General features: G+C 38.9%; 1 protein-coding gene across 3 annotated transcripts in view; it reads left to right on the forward strand.

Moving 5' to 3' along the window:
- Positions 1-22,559, forward strand: part of CNTN6 (contactin 6) — a 150,304-nt gene that overhangs the window by 21,208 nt on the left and 106,537 nt on the right. For all 3 annotated transcript variants that reach the window (XM_074602800.1, XM_074602801.1, XM_074602802.1), the window contains exon 2: positions 10,217-10,351. In XM_074602800.1, the coding sequence (XP_074458901.1) occupies positions 10,297-10,351 (55 nt within the window). In that variant the 5' untranslated portion in view covers positions 10,217-10,296. The remainder of the gene's footprint in view (positions 1-10,216; positions 10,352-22,559) is intronic.

Consider the following 22,559-nt stretch of genomic DNA (forward strand, 5'->3'; position numbering starts at 1 on the left):
AGATTCAATGCTGGTAAATATATAATACATCAACAAGCCAAGAACAATAAAAAGAGGGTCTCTCTCAGTAAATGGTAAATTCCTGCTGCATACTGATCAAACGAGATTTGTGAGCCACTGCAGGGAAATCCTCTCGGCCATTAGCTCAATGAATGTGTGCCAAGTACAGGTTGGGTGTCTCTTGCTGAGAAGGACAGAGGTTTGTTATTAGGCTTCTGACAAACACAGCAGTTCCACCCTGGGTGGCATGGAAGGTACCAAACGAGGTGACCTGAGACCACATCAGTCCCTCCATGCACTGTGATTCCCTCCATGGCCACCAGCTGGAGGTACAGATGTATAAGAAATGCAGAAGTAAGAGCTTTGTTACTAAGGATATTATTTTGTTTGAAAGGAGAGCGCCATAAAGATATCACAATACCTTTAATATGGATTTTAATAAAAGGATCTGGGATATTAAATATGAAGCAAGCAAAAGACTAAAATGAAAACACTGAATAGCAGACTTTACGGTGGCACAAATTGAAGTGTTCCTGTGGTATAAAGCTCGTATCGAAACAACTTCTGCATGAGATCTTGAAAGAGGTGAAGTCTTCAAGATACTATTGTAAAGGTTTATCAGCAGTTCCTTTATTAACATCCCTATCCTTGAAGAAACCTGCACAGTATCTTTTGATGACATTGTAATTTTGATCCTATTTTACTGAAGAAATGGGAATTTTGCTACTAACTTCAGTTGGAATAGAATCAAATTTTTTATCATTATTACACTGATAATATTCGGAAGGCTGTTTTCTACAGTTCTTAAGCTTTTACTTATAGATATGAAGTAGATATTAAACTTCTCATCTGTGAAGAACAGTGTATGCTCTTCAGTCTCAGTATTTGGGTACCATCTAGACATTTAGCTTTAGTGTTTTCGAACATGTTAAAAGAAACGTGATAATTAGTTTACAGGTGATATTGTCAGGTGTAGTAAATGTAGCCCTTTCAGATATCTTCAGGAAATGTATTTCATAATGTATTAACCTGAAAATTGACCAACACTAACACTTCAGCCAAACCTTTCAAGCCTTTTTATCAGAGGTTTTCTACCTCCATATTTGCTCAGTAAATACTGCAGACTGTATTGAGTGATTAGTAGAAATCTAATCTTCTGTGTGTTGTAAATGATCTATCTGATGAAACCTTCTAAACTCTAATTCACATGGAAAATGTTCTCTTCTGCAGTTCGCAGAAATCTCTGAAGACAAGGCTGAAATTTCCATCTCATCAAAATTTAAAGGACAGATTTCATAAAGATGTCTGAATGTCCATTCCCACATACGTAGGGATTAAATGAGACCAGCACTATTTTAGCTGAAGAACGTGTAGAGCTCTTGCATTTGGTCCTTGCAGTCCTGTCAGTTACTTGACAAAGAGCTGGAAAGCCCCACATGAGGACTAACATGACTAACTGGAATGACTCTGGAGTATTGAAGTCGTAACCCAAGCTTTTATATGGTTGAAGTTGCTGTCATGTTGTAGCAGATGTTAACATCTTTTTAAATAAGTATTCTGATTAGTAGATTCTAGATGAGAATTCTGATAAAGAATACTACTTTGACATATACAAGAAGTTTAATAACTGTGATTTTTTTCTAGTTTTCCTCTATGAACAGTTTGATAGCAAGTGATACTCCTAATGCTGGTACAGAGATACGGAAAGTGATGAAACTAAAAGAGCGAGAGGTCTGTCACCTCTGTCCTGATAAAAAGGAAAAAGGCTTAGATGACCTAAGCATTGTATTGGAACTAAGATACCATTAGATCTTGTTCCTGCCATCATGAGGAAGGTCATGCCCAGAAGGGGCAATGGCTGGAGCATGTATAGGTCAATCCAAGCTCCCTTCTGTGAAAGGCTGGGGAATACCTGGATCTTCCATCAGGAGCTAGGCTGTGACGGGTTACACAGCTGGGCGAAGGACTCAATGTATTCCCAAGTCTAGTAACATACGTAATACATTTTGCTATTTCTGTCTTTATGCATACCACATATTATACAAAAGAAGACTTGAACTGCAAACAGAAAGGGAAGTGAAACGGAAAATTGTATATGAGGTTAATTCTTCCAGCATGCCTCCAGGATGCAAATGCAAAGACATGGCGGGTCAATAGCACATTATCTTTTGGTGAACCACTGTACAGTGAACCACTTCTCGCCTACAGAAACTTCTAAGCTTGAATTAGTTTTGCCTTCCCTCAGTTGCTGGAAACATGGCAGTCATTGCTAAATGCTACTATCACTGCTGCAAATCTTTCTTTAAGGTTATCCATTTTGCCCCAGGAAGCTTTTGTGGCTTACATTTTTCTTTCTATCAAACAACATAAGATAAATAATTACTCTACTTTGCCTCACCCTACTCCTGCCTCACTTCTGTTGAGTTTATGGAAAGAGTTGCAGGCTAGAAATCCACTGTCAAAGGCACCTATGCTTATCCCAGCTACAAATTTAATGTAGAAAACACATTTTCCTGAAATCAGAAGTGATAACTTCTGCTAGGAACAGGGAACACAGCAATAAGACAGCACATATAGCCGAAACTGAAGCACAATTGTAGCAGGGTATGAGACCTTGTGTTTCTTGATATCGCATTTCAGGATCTTAAAGATGAGGAGCTTACTCACTGTAAATAGATGCTGATCCTCGCTGCTGCCTCCAGGAATATCAGTAATGAATACTAATGTTCATGACATATTTCTAAACTACTTAAACTGAGGCGATTGCTTTTTACATTACATAGGGTAAAATGGGGTGACTAGCTAACAAAAAACAATAATTCACTGAATATTTTAAGAGGTACATGCAATGATGTGCCTCACTTAATTAAGTGGCAAATATTTTATACTAGCCTGAATTTAGACAGTCTTACATGTAAATGATATTCCAAAAGATAATTCTCCATGTGACAGAGACTATAGGACTACAGAATAGAAATTACTACAAACTAATATATTGACTTTGTAACTGTACATTGCCTTCAACTGACTTGAGTCCCAACATCTATGTATCAATGGCAGGCACGATAAGTGGCCACAGAAACCATGGAAAAGTTGTTATAGAGAGGTATGCAATTATTGGGGTTTTATTTATAACGAATTCGGGGCCCATGGTTCTGGTAATGGGATAGGCAGTTTAGCTGAATGCCATTTACCATTCTGGGCAGCACCCACCTGAACTGGTAGCATATTTTAGTTTTATCATTTCCCTGAAAGGGATTTGTCGATGGGTCTGAATTGAAGCCAACCCTTGGCATAGCCCAGCGTTGGTCTCGAAAAGCTGCAGGTGTGAAGCCATACCCCGAAGCACAGTGTATCTGCTGAGCAAGGGCACCCCGACATCCCCACACAGACTAATATCGTCGCTCCACGTGTCCCAGAATAAGAGACCAATAGACCAGCCAGGGTTTATAACGAATAGAAAAGCCTTCCTCACTCTCCAGACTAAACCAACTTCCGTGCCAATTTTATCACGCTACGCCACAATGAGATATTCCTGTCTGTATTTATCATACGTAGCACTGCAAAGAGCAGAAATAGCACCATAACCTTATATGTAAAAAAAAAAAAAAGACAACAGTTGAAACGATTGAATCAAATTATACCTTTGTTTGTACTATGTATATATACATATAGACGCATACATATATACATATACATGTATACAAACATATATAAAAAGCTAGTATGTCTACATCTCCTACGTTACAGAAAACACGACCAGCAATGTTGGTAGATGAGCAATGTGACTACGTGAAGAAAAATTTTATATTGCCTGTGAGACGATCCTTTCAAAATGATAACTAGCATTGCATAGCCTACTCTGTGTAAACTGAAAAAAAGAATATCAAAGTACTAGTAAATAACCTCCAAATGACATGGTTCATATGAGATAACTGCACCTTTACTGTGCTTTCCTAAGGCTTGGTTAAGCACAGGGGCTGTGATTGCATTACAACAGTTATATTCATTACGACTTAAGCAGTTTACTGTTGAAAGACATTTTAATGCTGATTTGTCAACAACTCAGTACACTGGGGTTTATATCTTTCAGTCTTTATGTTTGGGTTAAATACAGCGAATTCTCTCATTGCCTCTTTCCTACTGCGACACGGTTACTTACAGTTGTGAATGCCCACAAAAAAGTTTGTGCTATTGCATTAAACCAGTGCATATATTCATAGTGTTCTGGTGAAAGTGTGTCACTCACCAATACCTTCCCAGGGCGTCGCGGCAGCGATGCTGGCGGGATGCTAATGCACACACAGCACACGGGGATGTTCTGCAGTGCCTTGATGGAACAGGAGTTGCTTTGTAGTTTAATTTCTCTAATTGTTGCTGCCTGTAAAAACAGAACCACATGAAAAATCAAAATTATTTTTAAGATGCAGAAATCCTGTGGCATCTTGTACTTGACTGTTAGAAGAAGGAGTGAGTCCTCAGAAGGATCCTTCATCATGGGAAGATGAGTAAGTCCATCTGATACAGGGATGGTGGACCCTGTTTGCTGGGCAGCTTGTTCAACCCAAGCCATTTGCCTTGTCCCTAGATGTCACAGGACCACCAGAGTGTCATCATTACTTACTAAGCCAGTTATGGCATTCATACCCGCTTACTTCAATACTGGTGAATCCACTTGGGAAGCTGAGTTGAATGAGGCCTCATCACAGACACCAAAATAGAGTCCAGGCCATCACTCTTACATACCAGTAAAATGCCTTAATGTGGGAAGTTTAAGGAGCAAAAGCATCTATAGTGTTATACAGTATATGAATCCCAACGTCAACTGAAATGCAATGAGCTGTTAGGATTTAGGAAAATGTTTTGAAAACACAAGATTTAAACCCTCCCCGAAGGCTTTATGTACTGAATTTGAATTGCAAATAAGCTACAATATTTTCTGTTTCCCTAGGAAAAGTAAGCAATAGCAGTCAGGAGCGAAAAACAAATGAAAATCCAAGTCTTTTTGTGAAAAAGGAAAAATAGGAGTGATCAGTATCGGGAACCTTAGTTAAATAACACGGCGTACTTTCCTCCTGCAAAATGTGGTTCAATAATTTTAAATAAGCAGTAAGTACTACAACAGCATAAGTAAATCTTGCTGGAGACTGTAAAACTGGTCGCTTCTGCTTCTGCTCTGGTAGGTACAAGTATTTGCTATTCAGTCTGTTATGGATATCTGGAAAATAGTTTGAGTGCAGAAAGTGCCTCAGGGATAAAAAGTTTGAAAAGAAAAATGTAGCTGTATATCATTGGCATTCATGAGAAAATTCACATTAGATGCCTTCAAATCAGGTGCTCAGGAGACAATATAGAGATCAGGAGCAATGGTGTGCCAAGAATGTGAGCCTAGCTGGGACAGACTCAGCTGATTTCCTGGCAGATGAAGAATACAAAAGTACGTAAGGCCAAATTCAAAAGTAATACAAATGTGTGGAAGCTGATGGGAGGGAAAGCTGAGGCTGCAGAATAAAAAGGCTATGCATGCAATCCCTGGATTATAGCCTCCTATCTTCACATTTTGATTCCCTCCCTCCTATATGCATTCAACAGATCTCTTTCTAGAGGTCATTACACCAATATACCAGCCCTGGGCTGAGGTTTCTCTGCCAGCAACACTATGGAATTTGGCCCCAAATCCCTGCTGTTAAACACTGTTTCTTTCACCAGGTCAAGAAGTTGCTATTTGTGCAAACATCGCTACATTTTGCCATGGGTAAAAATGTCAATTTGCTTGAATTTAGCTAAGAGCAAAATCACATCATTCTCCCCGCCTGGCAACTTTTACCTCGGAAAGATGTCAGTTTGCCACCTGAACCGACTCTTTCTTGCTTTTACAAAACTAACAGACAATTGTGGCAGAAACGTGAAATGTTGCATATTTCCATGAAAACTCAGATGACACCAGAAATGCACTTTCTCCTTTGTCACAGATTTGATCTTGTGCTTTGTTATTGAAAAAATAAGCAGTTGAAGAAAGTATAGGTCTTGAAACCTAAACCCTAGGCATCAGGTTGAGCCACAGCTCAACCTATGAAATAATGGGAAAAATATTGGCACTTCTGTTGATGCACTAAATACACATCAGACCATTTTAATTAATAATTGAATCTATAACATACCTCCTTCTAAATCCCACTGCCAAGAGAAAACAGCAATAGAACTGCAAGGTTCAGACACACGATAAAAAAACTTTTCCCTCTATGTGCTAAGTGCAATGCCACTAAGTCAATGCATCTACTCATAGCCTGTATTTAGACTGAAACTTTCAATATTCCAGATATCCAGAAAGAAAGGTTAGATGAAAGCAATACTTTTGTGCACTTTCCTTCCAATAATATTACCTGGAGCATTTGCAATGGGAAGTGGACTGTGCACAACCCATCCAGGCAGAGCCATAGCTCACTAGTGTATTGCCTCTAGATGCATTTCAACCACCTTTTCTCTACCACATTATTTCCATCTATTAATCTCATATATGCACCTGTATGTCCCACACGTCACATTTGGATGTCTCAGGAATAGATATCTTTCCTTCCCCCACAGATAAGAAGAAAAAGTGACAGCTAAAACATATCTGAGGGTAGAGTCCTTATCTACGGATTTGTTTTCTCTAATGGGAAAACAACAAAAAATGATGCTGACTACTTCTGTAACAAACATATTTGTATAAATTACATACTGTTGACAAATGGACGTGCAATCAGTATTTTTAGGGGAAAATGTAATGTTTCCCCATGATCATACTTAACATACTTCGGTCTCCATCTATCTATCTAGACCGACTGTTCAAACTGTGGCATAACAATTAGAGTAAGTGATAGCGTTACACCCAGAAAACAGAGAGTATGATGGCACAATTGATCTTGTTACATTTCTTGATTTAATGCCAGTCTGGGATTTCTAGTCTGAACCAGATTTTTCTTATGCTATAAATATTTCAGTTTTTTCATTTATTCTTGATTTAGTTTGACAGTAAATAATCCCATGGAAGCTGCTGTTGGAAAGATGTTGTAAAAATTATTAAGTGCCGGCTTGCCAGTTAGGTCCTTGTGTTTGTCAGAGTGAAATAAGTAAAACAGCTGGGTTACTTAAAGGAAATGTGTGTGTGTGTGTATACATCTTTACAATAATGCCCCATAATTTGCAATCTTAGAAGCGGGAGAATTACAGTTCTGAGGATTGATCAATAACTTATATGAATACAAAGAGTTTGGGGTATATATTCTGGATATTGGCAGCAGCAGGTACTTGCCTCTTGGTTTCAAAAGACTCGTGTAACTCAACAAGAGGAAAACAGAGAGCAGGGAGTTTTTCAGAAGGCTCTGTCCTTGTAAGAAAGGGCAAGTATCTTGGAAACGGATGGATCTGGTCAGTTAATTGGCTTTTACTGGTGATTTTTTGTTGTTCAGAATATTCCCCCTGGGAAGCATGCGAGTAACACTGGAGGTTTTAAGTCCTTTTTCTTTTGAGCCATAATTGCCTTTGGCAACTCTTGCACCTTTACAAGGGATTTCAGGTGATCTGCACAAAGTAACTCACAGGCTGAATGTGTAATGGCCAGAAACAGGAGACGCTTGAGAGAACTTGAGGAAAGGGAGCTGTGTGGGAGCAGAGGAGGCAGCACGGGGAAACGTTCTCTGTCCATGTCAAAAACAACCACCAGAAAAAAACGTCCAGCACAGGAGGTGAATGCAAATAGAAACACCAAGGAAACACAACTCATGGGAACATGCAAAATTCACTGCAGTAACTTCATCCAAAGAGGATAAACCATAGACAAATGCTGGTTATTTTTTAGTGACACTAAAAACACAGTGACACAGTGAACACTGGCACCCAGCAAGCTGCTTTGTCAGTAAATGGTCAATTTGAGCCTTTTTCCTCAATGGTGTTGCTGGACGCACAGGTGGCGGTTGTCTGGGGAGTCTTTCTGCAGGTAGATCCCTCCTGCTAACCTAGAGTTAGAAAAAAAGGCAAAACTGGGACACAGGGGGAGGCAGGGAGTTAAAGGCACAAAATTAATATAGGAGGAATTAACACGAAATCTTAGTAAATAATTAAAATTCTAACTTTTTGATCTGAAAGATCTGGAACAAGGAAAAAAAGGTAAGCATTTTTTTTGGCCTTAAATACCAGAGATGTGTATACACCAGCTTCAAGACAAATACTGACAAACAAGAGAAAGGGTGTGAAATAAATATCATGCAATTCAATAAGGAAAAGTACAAGGTTTCCCACTTAAGTAGAAATAATCAATGCAAACCTTCAGTATCGGCAGGTGGTTTAAAGAAGGGGTTAGAGTGGAACCTGAGCTGAATGCAAGTATTAAAAAAAAATAAACAGTCCCCCTCATTTGGGAATGCATAAATAGCTTTTTGTCACTGCTCTGCCTCAGCTGGAGGACTGTGCCCAGCTCTGGGCGCTCTGCTTGAAGAAAAATGTCAGCTGTGCTGAAATGATCCAGAAGAGACAAAAATGAGAAGAGATGATAAAACAATGGCTTAGGATAAACAAATCTCGAATCCTCTAATATAAAAAATAATAATATTCTTCAAACATAAAAAAGGTATAGAGAGAAATGTCCATGTCCATTGAGAATAGACGAATAAAGGCATTTATAGCCGATGTTAGGAATAACTTTTAAACCAACAATGTTGTCAAGGTTTCCTGAGGAAGTTATGGAAAGACTTATATCACCGCAGATCTTTGAAGCATGATAGGTAAATATTTGTTGAGGATATTTTAGCTGTAGTTACTATTGCTTGGGACAGGATTAACGCGTAAAGGTACCATCCAGCTCCTTTTTCTCTGTTTCTTCTTTGACCGAATTATTAAAACTTCCATTTCTGTTTTTTAAACAGCTCAAACCATTTATACTTTTAAATGACGCAGAAGTGCTTCAGTAGACCCCCGATGTATGTGAAGTGTGACCTCACAAAAGATTAAAAGAAACTCTGTTTTTTCCATCTTTTCTTTCAAAAACTTTTACATTTGTCAAGGTTTGAACACTCCCTGCCTGAACTGGCAACTACCAACGGTGAATGGTGCACCAGGTCTATATGTGTTTTCCCTGAGTCTACCTACAATTTTTGGGTGAAGTTTATAAAACCCTGTGAATGGAATTAGGTGCCTTATAGAAGTGGGATGACTTCCAAAAGAGTTGAATTTTTTAATTTTCTAAAAAACATCCCTCTCAAGCGTATCAGCAATAAGTTTCAGGGCAACCTTGTATGATGTTTTTTCACACTGGCATGACAAATGAGACAAGCGCGAAGAGAATATGGAGCCGTAAATGTGCACCGTAAATGTATTTTCTCAGTGGAAAATTTTCAGCACTTAAAAAGGTTTAGAATGATTTTATGATTTTGTAAACCCATTTTATTAAGTGATTTCTGGTTTCATCTGTTTTATGAACTGATTCCCAACAGTAAATTACTAGTTTGCCCTTTGGGAGTATAGGCCAAACAGATACTTTTTTCCTGGTTTAATTCATCATCTGTTGACTGAAATGTCAAAGGAAATGAAAGCAAATTGTTATGTAAATCCTTATGGGTGAATGCTTCATTTCTGAAGAATAAACCTGAACACAAAAAGTTTGTTGGTTTTTTTTTTCCACATAATGTACGTATGACATTGTGTTACCCTCTCCTCCCACCTGAGCTCTACCATTTTGCATCAGTAAGTGCTTACATTAAATTCATTCACCAAAGGATCCATTCTGGGATCAGACGCCCTATACAGCAAGGAACATTGTAAAGTGTGATGAACATTTAGGAGTGAAGAAAAGTACATTTTTGCAAACAAACACCCTTTCTCTAACCCAGCAATGTCTGTCAAATGGACCACAGGTGGATTTTGCTTTCTTACTTGGAGAAACCCACGCTGCATGAGTGACCTCTGTGCCTCGTGGATGGATGGATGGATGGATGGATGGATGGATGGATGGATGGATGGGTCTCAGACATTACATACGCTTTTCATTCATCTAATTTCCAGCTTTGTGTTATTTGGGAATTATTTTTATGCTGGGATGACCCTATCTAGACTCTTCATTGCATTTTTAGCATCTGAGTCTTGAAATGGTGCAATAGAACATGATTTCACACAGGGAAAATTGGGGTATTTATTTCCAATCTGTACTTTAATTACCCAATATCTCTTCCTGTTTTTACAGAATATCAAGGTAGTCACAGGAAGACACACTTTACTTTCCACTGATTGGATGGGAGGAATTTTTGACCTTGGAAAGTGGAGATGGTGTTGCTATGGAAACTAATAAGTCTGCTGCCATTCATGAGCTGCAGCACAGGTAAAATATTCCACTATTAGTGTTTGTGATTGATAAATCTATATCAGCATCGTAATTCTTCTAGAAAGAAGAAGCAATTACTAAAACTAGCAGTAGTTATTCGCATGAACAAGTGACTAAGGAGCTTTTCATTAGGACATGCTTTAATTTTAAGCAACACAAGGTGCTGCCTTTGAACCAGGAAAACACCTTTCAAGATCATAAGAAAGCTGTACTCCAGGTAATAGCTTTTAAAAATGTTCTAAACTGTAACATTGAGAAGAAAGTACAATTGTTATTTGGCTAACAACATGCACATGAAAGACATTTCTTAGCCACAGCATAACTAACTCCCAAGCCAGCAAACGGAACTGGACTGAAAACCAGAATAGCTTAGTGAGGTGTATGGGAGCATCGCATGGATAGTTTAGTTTCCACACTCAGTATCTTACGCTTTGAAAGCCTCCAGACCAATAAAGTGTCTTTAACTTGGAAGACGAACAAAAGCACTTGTTTATGAAGTCACAAATTGGGAAGAACCATATAGGCTATCAAACATAAATACCAAAAATGAAAGAAAATCTTGCTTAACACCTAAACCAAATGCAAATGTTCCTTTTTTTTGCCTCCAGCAGGCATGGCAACAGACCCTCACACAACCCACTCTGTCAGTGAACTGTGTGCTGGACATCCTATCAGTCCTTAGCTTCATTTCAGAGGAGAAAGCATGGCTGGTGGAAGCAGGACTGCTTTTTGCCATTCTCCTTCTTAAATATCCCTTGTGTTTAATTAAAATATCAACAGGTTGCTAACATATTGTAAGGTAAAATGTTCTCTTCTGCCTGGTTGGGCATTGTTCACAGTGAGGGTTTGGTACTCTGAGTTCATTCCTTTTTTGAACCTTTCTTCCAATTCAAAGCATATAACTTGACAATCCTGCTTCATAAAACCATATAAATGGGATTAACTCATGTGACTCATTATAGACTCATCTCAAAACAGACACAAAATGGTAACTGAACTCTTTGAGGTTATAATGAATTTGGGAATGGACTGACCCTTTGCACTTGGTCTGTGATAGAAACCATGACAACTGACTTTTGTCTACAATTAATGTACTGAACTCTAAATAGCTGGTATGTTACTCATGTACTTACAAGGAAATTGTATTAAAGTAACCTCAAATGATACTTAAATTAATTATGTAGGGCATGAGTCAGCAGCTGTTTGAAATGTAGAAACAGAGGCAGAGTGCAGACTTCAGTAGTATTTAAAATATGATTTAAATTAAAGTAGATAATATTTTACCTAATAAATTTGAGGAAAAAGTGTAAATCTCAGGATCAGACTTTCTGTTAAATAGTACTAAGTGCCTGTTTCAGTAACAAACATCCAACTTGTTAAGGACTTCATATTAAAATATTTGTAGAGATTTCAAGCGCGGAATCACTCGTTCAGGCCCAGATGTGCCGAACTAAACACAACCACCACCTGTTTAAGAACCCAGTTTTTCCCTTCCATTGCCCACTGCACGGCCACAGCATTTACCAGCCCTCTTGGGCACTTCTCACAGCTCATTTCCTTCTTTACCAGTCTAAGTAAAGGACTTGTACTGATCTTTTAGAGTACGGGATTCCCCTGTAATTTCTTGATTGCTTTTAGCAGTTGTGAAATAGATGGTGATCCTGGAATACAAACGACTGGAGCAGTACAGCTTGGTGATAGACAAGACATTTTTACACTCATGTTTTGTATTTCTAAGTATAACCTTTTCCTTCATTTCTTTCCACAAAGCTTTCGTTTCACAAACTTTTTTGTCATCTTCATCTTTCTTGCTAGACGATCATTCTTTAATGAGACCAGTATCCTGTGCCAACTGAGTTAAAAGATTGGAGGAGCTCACTTTTCTGTTAACATGTTCAGATTTTTGAAGACTTAACAATAGATAAAAATTTTAATGTTCCATATTCCCAGGCACCAAGAGCAGATTGCAACGACACCTTTGTCCTGATCCTGCTGTCAATTAGAGGAACAGCAAAAGCTCCCATTTACTTCACTAAGTTAATTTATACCTGGGTATAAATAGTTAATTTATACCTGTGTATAGATTAACTCCATTGATTTCAGCGGAGCTATGCTGATTTTCACTACATGGCATTCTTAAATATGCTTCATGGTAATAGTCAAACCTGCAGTTATGGGCAAAGCTTCTTTGATTTATTATATGGATGGTTCGCACCAATTTAAGAGTAATAGAACCGAGTGGGAAAATCAGGAACTAGTCATGATGCTGAGTCTTTTGGGCTGGGGCTTGAAAGGTAATTCTGGTTGTTAGATGACATTGGTCAGTCATTTCTTCCTTGTTTCTACCTCAGTTCTACCAGACATGTAGAATGAGAATGATATTGACCTATAAATGAATTTTAGATCTAAGGATTAAATGTGCTGTACAGCAGAACTAGATATTATTACCCCTCCAAATGGTAATTCAATTACTCAAAAATCAAACTACCCTCTATATTCTCTCCACGTGGAAAGATCATGGAAAGAGTAATACTATTTTCCAGCTGAGATTTTTTATGTGACTCAACAAGGGTCTTTGGGGTTTTCTTGCAAGTGCCTTAGGGGATAAAATAAAATAAAGTAATGTATGCATGCACAGAGACACAGTGAGGGAACAGATTAGACTTTTTTTTTCATAACCCATTGCTATTTAAATGAGATAATCTGATCTAAGCAGAGCACCAGAGGCAAGAAGCGTGATGAAGATAAACTCAGAGATCATTACTTTAAATTCTGTGTACTTGTTATAAGGATGCATGACAACCATCTCCTTACACTACCATTGAAATTTAAACACTGCTTTATACTAATATGTTAAGAAAGAGCACTCACTTTCTGGATTAAAGACCTAGACAGAATTCTGAGGAGCTGATATGAACAGTAAAGTGTCCAAAGTGCTCAAAAAATAATTGTTTCTTCACACCAAAACTGTTTCAAGTTTTCCTCCTACGGCTGCTCCCAGCTCATGCTCCTCTGGAGCTATTGAGCAAGGCTGGTTGCCAGCAATGTCATATCAAGAGAGGAAGTTGTCTTAAGCACCCAGCAGATGCACCTTAGACTGGTTATTTGGAAATGGGGTGCCAGTTCTGCAGCAGGCTGCCCATGCAACACCAGGCTCCTCATCTATCTGTCTCTGGTCCCTTCATTCTCTCCTCTGTGAATTGGGACTTATGGATTCTGTCCAATGCTGTAATGCAAAGAATAATTCATCATAAATACGTTACAAAATTAATTCTCCTACCCTTTTCTGTTACCCAGTTTAGGAATAGAGGATAAATACAGGTTGCAGATCTTAGGTGAGAAGAGAAACAGTCACAGCTTGGTTTTTCCAATGCCTTACCAAAGTATATGATACTGGGGGAACAAACAAGCCTGTTGGTAGCTCCCTACACAGCAGCTTATGTACAGTCCCACTTTGGCACCAGTTTCAGTGCAAATATCTGAGCTTCCCTGCTTCCTTCTTTCAATTCTCTGAGGCTCTTTTCTGTTCAGGAAGGAGAGTTATCTTCTCATTATTTCTGCAGTTTCTGTCTTCCTCCTGGACAGCTTATCCAAATTTTCTGTGTCCCTCCCATTCCTAAAGGATGTCATGACCCCTTTTTTATTCCAAGTGGCTTCTGCCCTTCAAATAAATACATGCAGTTTTCCATATACAGAGATGGCCTTTGCAACTGTCCTTTGCTCCAATGATGGTCTTGACTCCATCACAGAAGCAAATGGGTTTTCCAGGTTTAAAGATGAGGAACAAGGAAAATGTCAGTAAAAGCTATCAGGCTCTTAACTATAGACAATATAAACATTAAAAGCTGAACCTGCCACGCTGAACCTTCATTTTGGAAATGAGGCAGTAACTGTATTTTTACACAGTCCTTTGGCGTACTGGCTTAAATTCCATTGAAGATGCAACTGCAACCTCCCAGGCTGTATTCTGGCCCATCATTTTCAAACTTCTAAATTAGAGAAAGAAATTTCATGATGTAAAGTGTCCTGATACTCCTTTGGGTCACAGCATGATGAATACTGAATACATCACATCCCACACTCTGCCTGCAGTCTCTTGCAGATTTATTGTTAGCATAACAGCACCTTTAGGAATGGAACAGCAGACCATATATTTTAAGACAAGTGACATCTTTGCTATTTCTAACAGCGAACTGTGGAGATGAACTAGTCCAGCCTGGAAATGTTAAGGCTTTTCTGAACAACCAGAGGCATTCAGATACCCACTGATGAGTCAGAGAATGATAATAATTAGGTCTCCCTTGGACAACATGGAAGTTTGCATGACTTTGGGAAACAGTGACCCTGAAAGCTGTTATTTCTGTAAATGACTTCCAAGCAGCTGGCAGGAGAGGATGACTGGTAATGCAATGACCTTCTCACGAGGGTGAAGAGTGACCTTTAAAGAAAAACCTTTGTTTCCATTTTATGGGGTGCCATGTGGTTCAGCTCATTTCCTGACATTGGTGAAGAACAAACATACTTTGGTACAACAAAGCCAGCAAATGAGAGCACCTAAAGCCCCGTAAGATGCAGTGATGGGGCAGGTGAAAGGGTAGTGGGGAGCCACAGAAAGGCAGCCAGCCCCTTCTGTCCCATTTCAGAGATGACTTTTTTTGGCTATTGGCAAGATGCAGGAAGAGGGACTGTGGCTGTATGTAGAAAGAATGGGGTATAAAATTATTTAGGTACTTTGATTTGATGCTAACAGGCTTTACCTGATTTCTGTTCCTAGAAAGACTTTGTAAAGACTTTGCTAATTGCACCACAGCTTCACCCTCCTCCACACCCAAGTGGGATGCTCTAGGGGATACTGCTTTGACTGCCTCCAGTGCTGAAGGAAGACACTGTCTCAGGGAGGTACTTTCCTCATGGAAAAAGCTGCTTCTCCAGCACCTGGAGGCCCCAGCACAGGCTAATGTGGGCTGGGAGAAGTGGGAGAGAAGGTCTCTCAGGTGTGACCTTCATTCTCATCTTCCTCTGGTACCTCATTTGCTTTCCCTTTACACACAATGGATCAATGGTCTGGGTCTGACACAGGGCAGTGACATCCCAGCTAAAAGCTAGTACTCTGGGGACTGCCACACACATATTCAGATGCAAGACGAGGGCCTAATACCTTTTGTATTAGCAAGAAAAATACTACTATCAAAAAAGACATCAGAATATGTGCAAGATGGAGGAAAACGACATCATAGACAGGAAGGGAAAACAAGGTATCCACGTAATCCATCACTGAGTCTTGAAGACATCGCATTTGGAAAATATTATGCCAAATGCTGCCTTAAACTGGAGGGTGGACGAGTCGCAGAGTGAGCTGCTTGTCCCTGTTCATTTCTGGAAGGGCTTACACAGAACCAGTCCCTCCATATTTAATTTTAAGAATGAGAATGAGCAATTTCACTACTTCCATTTCCTGTCTCTTATCAGAACCACAAACTGTTTCTAAACTCAAGGGTAAAAAACCAGACAAAATAAGGCAGTATGTGAGAAATGTGAATCTCTGTTCTCAGTGCAAGGCAACGTAAAGGACAAATCCTCTCGTGACAAAGAGGAACGCTGCTCAGGGAGCCTGTGAGCAATTTCTGGCTCTACCACTTGCTGGTGACTTGAACGGGAGGATGTTACAAAGAGCCATGAGTTTAAGATAACTATTTTCCTTCACTACTGAATTCAGAGAGGGATATATTCACACCAGTTTGTGACTTCAGCTGCTATGATAATGAAGCACATGAAGAAATGACAATGTAGCAATGATAATAACTTCAATAAAGAAGTGACAACCTACATTAGTAGCAATTAGCTGGTGTGATGGTGAGAAGGACTCAGCGTTGGTATTTTTATGCCTCCACAGATTGCAATGGCAGTCTCATCACTTGCTTTGACAAGGGAAGAATTAGGGCAAAGCTCAGCATTTCCAAAAGCCTCACCTATTATATTTAGTGAATGTAAAGGGGCTTGCAGCTTTTCACTAAACAGACATAAACCCACCTGGAAGCTGTCATTATTCTGAGAGGGCAACAGAGTGTATCACTGTGACGCTTCCCAAATATACCACACCACATCAAACGAACCTGCTGGATACAGGGAATGGTAATTATTTAATATTATATAGCATGGCCTAGACTCACATTATGGAAGAGTCTTCCTTATTATACTTCATTTCCAAGAAAAATGTCTTTTTTGAATTCCCTTAAGTGCACAGACATATCGTGAAAAAGAGGTTAGAGCTCAAATGCTTCTTTGAGGGTGCACTTTCAAATTTTAGGCTGCATTGATTTGGCTGTCAGAAAGATGTTATTTACAGTTCCTGAAGTTAAGTGGAGCATACCAGAATTCATGGAAGTCATTACTGGAGTTTTATGTTTTCTATATGGCTCTAGTGTATAAGTCTTTTCTAGGGTCTGAAAGGCCTAACCCATTTTTATACTGGTTTAAATAATTGCTACTTCCTAATCTCTTCAATTAATTACTTTACATTAAAAAAAAAAAGGTTTTTTTCTCTACTTTAAATTTTACATGGTTTCTTTCTGTTTCATATCAAGTCATTTCATTTCTCTGTAAGAAAAGCTTGTTAACTTTGTAAAATAATGTCCCAGTACTTTAGAAGTAATTCAGATTTTTTTCATTTTTTGTTTGCGACAGCTTCAAAGATAATTCAATTTTACTTTATTATCACTGCCAAGAAGCTGAAATTAGCAGGTGATTAAGCACTTACTTAAAATAATTTGAGCATCTTCTATTGCCAGCAATAGAAAATTTAAGTATAATAAAATTAAACTTAAGATGGCAAAATAATATATCACTGAAATAGTTTACTGAAGCACACTGTTTTTAAGTCAAACGTAATTGAACATAAATCTTCCATTTAATAGAAATATTTGGTGGGGAGCCTGCTTCCAAAACTCCAGAAAAGCAAAAAACAAGCCAAAACTGCACATCTGCTGTAGCCTCCCACATTGCACAGGACTCTTCCCTGACCCCAGTGTCATTCACTGATTTTGTTCACACCTAGAGACCTTCAGGAAGAGGCCCACAGCCTGTGTTTGATCTCTTACTTCTAGAACAAGTTACCTTTTAGGCTAACTTTTAAGACATTGTTTTGCAGAGGTCACTATTAGAGCAGGGTACTTTGTTTACGAATGTTAAACTAAAACCACAGGGCTGGATTTTGAGGTCCCTCATTTCAGAGTTGAGGCTGCTACATCTCGACCCGACATACTGCTACAGTAATAAAATAGTTACCAATATGGATTCCTTTGGAGTTTAATAGTCAAGTCTATTCTATCTTCACAACCAATGCCTCAATTAAAGCACCAACATGTGAAACCTTAGATTTTATTACGGTGAGAATGATGGACATGTTCCTCATGAAATGGAGAGAAACCCAGCTCTAGTCTGTAGTGGAAAACTGGTGTAACTGGATAGTAAGAATGAGGATTTCATTTGTTTTCAGAAAACAGACCATGAAAATGCAAAAAATGATTAAACCTGCTTTGCTTAGAATTGGAAACCCAGATCCCATTAATATTCCCATCGAGCAGATCTGCACACACCGACACGGGTGAAGACCTTGCCCACTAACTTTTAAGAGCTGAAACAATCTCTGCTACTTCCACGTAATCACAGACTGATCATTGCTTCCATTGTTTGCAGGAGCTTGAAAACAAAACGTCTCTAGTTATCGATTTGCTACTTCTTTTTCATTTAGCGACTATTGATCGCTGTTTATGTGTGTGTGTTTCTTGTTGAGCAGAAATTAACATTGAAAACTTCTTGGAATTCACTGCATTCATACCTACTTGACATTCCTGGGGAAAGCTTGCTACCACAATGACTGTAACTGGGGTTTTCAAAATCCTGTTCCGCTTTCTCCTCCAATCTCTTGGCAGCAAAAAAGAAGATTTATATACAAAATCTTTTTTTATTATTATTATCCTTGGCACTTGCCTGGGACAGAAAATGTGGTTGTCACAGAGTTTGAGCTCACAGAGTAATTTCAAACCACACAGTATTATTTAGACTGTGGTTATCGTGCCTACATTACAAAAATAAACCTCTTAGGGATGTGAGGCATTATTTCATGGCTATCTGGAAGAGAAACTCTTGTGATTACCACTAAAATTGCTTGCTGGTGTGTGTATGGGAAGCCAACTCTGAGACACATGCTGATCTGTAATTTCAGAAAAATATGGATGGATTAGTCTAGTGGGGCCATGTGTAGGGGCTGGATGAATGAAAATATCAGAGATAGCAATGAACCATTCCTTGGCTGAAGCTATTACATCTGTACCATCTGTAAAACAGTCCTCTCATTGGTCTTATTACATTCAGATACTATAGTTTTCCTAGTTTTGGCTCTATCAGCTCCAAACACAATCAAAATCACAGGCCAAGTACACATTTTCTATATGACTAGATTATAGTCCTGACCCATCAAATAATAATGCAAATCGATTCTTTTTATTTACCTTGCATTTGCTTTTTATCCTACAGAATTCCCCTTTTCTATATTCTTTCATTAAACATTAAGGCTAAACTCTAAAAATAATGAAAAAAATTAAAAGCAATGTTTAATTCTCATGGAATTACACAGTTTCAGGAAATGGGAGAAAAAACCAACACCTACCGTTTCAGGATTTATGTTAGTAATTGCTCTAGTTGATGGCATAGTTATCATAATTAGCATCCAAACAGAGATAAGGCTCTCTACGGCTTCTTCTGCAGGAGTTAAGAGGGGAGCAAGTAAACGGGCAACTTTGGAATGTGAAGGTAGATTTCAGACACACAGGAGACCCGCAGCCCCCACTTCTCTGGGTCTCTCTGCTTCCCTCTGCCTGTGCAAGCTCCATCTGGAGGTGACAATTCTTGTCCTAGTGGGGCAGCTCAGGAGAAGCTGGCTACAGTCCTACCAGCTTTGCAGCAAAAGGTAAATTTATAGACTTTAATTCTAATCTTTATGACTTTACTTTTATATGTTTGATTTTTAGACCGTTTTAGAATTTTGGCAATAGGGTTTTTTTTCCCCTCCTGTACAGCGTAGTACCATGGTGTTTTGTCCTTTGTTCAATATTAATATATGCTTTATTGTTCTATTCTAATTACAATCTCATTATTAAGGGGGCACTATGTTTTCCTTTGACAGATATTGCATCTCATTGTTAGTGGATCTTGGTTATTCTGTGCTTATTGTTATTAATAATTTGTAGCAATTGAATTGGTATTAGAATATTACTCTGCTAAATCACTTTCGCTGCTAATTAAGGCACTATCTGTGACATTGTTTAGCTCCAAACATCATGCTCCTACTTTTCAGCCTGCTATAATTACCTGTAAGTCATTCATTTCTACTTATGGAAGACAGGTCTTTTAATCAAGACTCCTGTGAGCTTTGCTGTGGTGTGAGCTGCCATTGGTAGGAATGAAAAGTTCTCATGGACAAAGATATTTTTGTAATGACAAATGCACCTTTCACTGCAGCCTTGAAGTCCTTAGAAACAGAGTAATTGTACTTGATATTTCCAAACTGGCACAAAAGAAGAAGGAGGGTTTTGAGGGAAAAGTGAAAGATTACTGAAGTAATCCAACTATTCAAGATATCAGCAAAGAAAGTCACCATAGCTTTAAAATGTCTTCTCTTCACAAAACATTTGTCTGTAAGATCACATCTGTCATACTATTTCTTGGAATAATATTTTCTCTGAATTAGCAACTTCACTTCATTATTCGTCTGGGCACATTATTCACTTTTGCTCCAAAACAGAAGATACAAAAGGACATCTGACATATCCTGTATATTGCAAACATTTTACACAGACCCAGGAAAATCAGAAACATGGTTTATTTCTGTGCAATTCATTCTGTAGTCATTTTAGTGGAGTGTAAAAAGGTGTAAAAAAGTAGCAGGTATTTGTAGTGATATTGTTATGCCGGAGCTGTCCTGCACACACCCAAGCACACACATATACTTTACATGTGCACACCAGTGCCATAGTTACGTCAAATTTGATTTCTGTATCTTCATTAGTTCACTTGCATTTCTGATTTAAGCAGACAATACCAAGAAAGCTGCATACGCAGACTGGACTGGAGTCACATCTCACCTGCTGGACGCGTCACCCTGAACCCCTGCCCACCAAGAGGGCTGCTCAGGGGCAGGCTGGCAGCAGGAGAGGGAAAGGAAGGTTCAAAAGCAAAGGGTGACTCTCTTGTTAGCACCTTCACCTTTCTACAGAACCCCTCTCCTATGAAGACAGGCTGAGAGAGTTCGGGTTGTTCAGCCTGGAGAAGACAAGGCTCCGGGAAGACCTTTGAGCCCCTTCCAGTACCTAAAGGGGCTACAGGAAAGATGGGGAAGAACTTTTTAGAAGGGTATGAAGTGACAGGGTGAGGGGTAATGGCTTTGAACTAGAAGAGGGGAGATTTAGATGAGATCTCGGGAAGAAATTCTTTCCTGTGAGGGTGGTGAGCCCCTGGCCCAGGTTGCCCAGAGAAGCTGTGGCTGCCCCATCCCTGGAGGGGTTCAAGGCCAGGTTGGACGGGGCTTGGAGCAGCCTGGTCTGGTGGGAGGTGTCCCTGCCCAGGGCAGAGGCGTGAAAGTGATCTTTAAGGTCCCTTCCAACCTAAACCATCCTATTATTCTGTGATTTTTTTATCCAACCCATGTGGGAGATCTCTTTCCTATCCCCTCACAGCTCTATCAGCAGCCATATCTTAGGGAGGAGGGCTCTGAGACATGCAGAGGCTGAGGCGCTTCAGCATCATTACAAAGCTCTGTTGCACGGTAGGATATTTCTATGCATTGATCTCATGTATGGGTATATGGTTTGCCACTGGATTACCTTAAAAGCATATGCAAAGCTCATTATCATTTGGGAGAATTGCCTCGGAAAATAGAAAACGTGTTATAAAAAATAGAGAAGAAACACTGTCCTTTGGAACCGGCTTCCCCTTTGCTGAATTGCTGTGTGCTCTTTTGTTTCTATGGTTTCATTGCCCCACCAGCCATCCAGGCTGCCATTCCTCTCGAACCACAATGCTCCCGCTCATAGACTGTGCCCTCAGCTCACCCTGGAAAATGCCTTTGTGTTTTAGAGTAAAATCTATACAAACTTTGACTCATGTGCTTGGATGGCCTTCCCACCAACACAAAAGTGATTTACGGAATGCAATTTCTTCATCCTCTAATATTGTCTCACTTCATACACTTATGCCAAATAGTTTTTGATGATTACTTTTCCTACAGCTTATAAAAAATGTACACAGGCAATGCGAAAAAACCTGCAGGGGTTAATCTCTAGTAACTTCTTGTTGGGCATTAATCAGATGCATATTTCAGTCATATTAGTCTAAAGCTACCGAAATCACTGATGATACAATGCAACTTAAATCAGAATATAACATTAGAACTCCAACTACTATTTCTAATTAGATTTATTCTGCTTTACACTGAATGTAGTAGAAATAAAAAGAGTTTTTTTCTGTGTCTTTCTTGTAAACATTTTTGTTTTTGCAAAACACGAATAGTTTGCTCTAGGCCAGAGAAAATGTAGTCATTTATGCAATAGATATTGAATTCATATTTGCCTGACAAGTGACCTTATCAGCTATAACTTGTCATCTTCTAATTAGTCTACATTTATTTTTTTCACTAGATTAACCCCCAGCCTCTCCTGAAGATAAGTTGACAGTATACCAAATTGTGTGTAGTGTTGCAATTAAAATGGTGGTGCACATGTAATCCAGAAATTTGCCTTAAAGAAAGGTACATCTCCTTAATATCATATCAATCTGATTACAAATTGTAACAGTTTTTATTCCCAATGATGCCACTGTCTTGCAAGGCTTACTGACCAGCAACAACAATGTCTTCTCTTTAGAGAGTCTAAGAATAATCATGTAACACTAAAAGCGCACAGTGAGATCTAGGGAGCAGGAATACCTCTGTATGATTAGAACACATTTCAAAGTACAGAAAGTAAGTAACAAGCCCAGATTTATTATCAACCTTGGAAGTTTCTTTTATTTAACGAATCATAAATAACCACCCCTTATAAAATCTGAAGCCATATAAAGTTTATCTGGATTCCAGGTTCATTTTTGTTTCTATAACTATTTTCCAGATTTTCTATGACAAAATATTTAAATTGATAATTTCTGGAGCTGT

Source organism: Larus michahellis, chromosome 10, assembly GCF_964199755.1.
Source record: "Larus michahellis chromosome 10, bLarMic1.1, whole genome shotgun sequence".
Lineage (NCBI taxonomy): Eukaryota > Metazoa > Chordata > Aves > Charadriiformes > Laridae > Larus > Larus michahellis.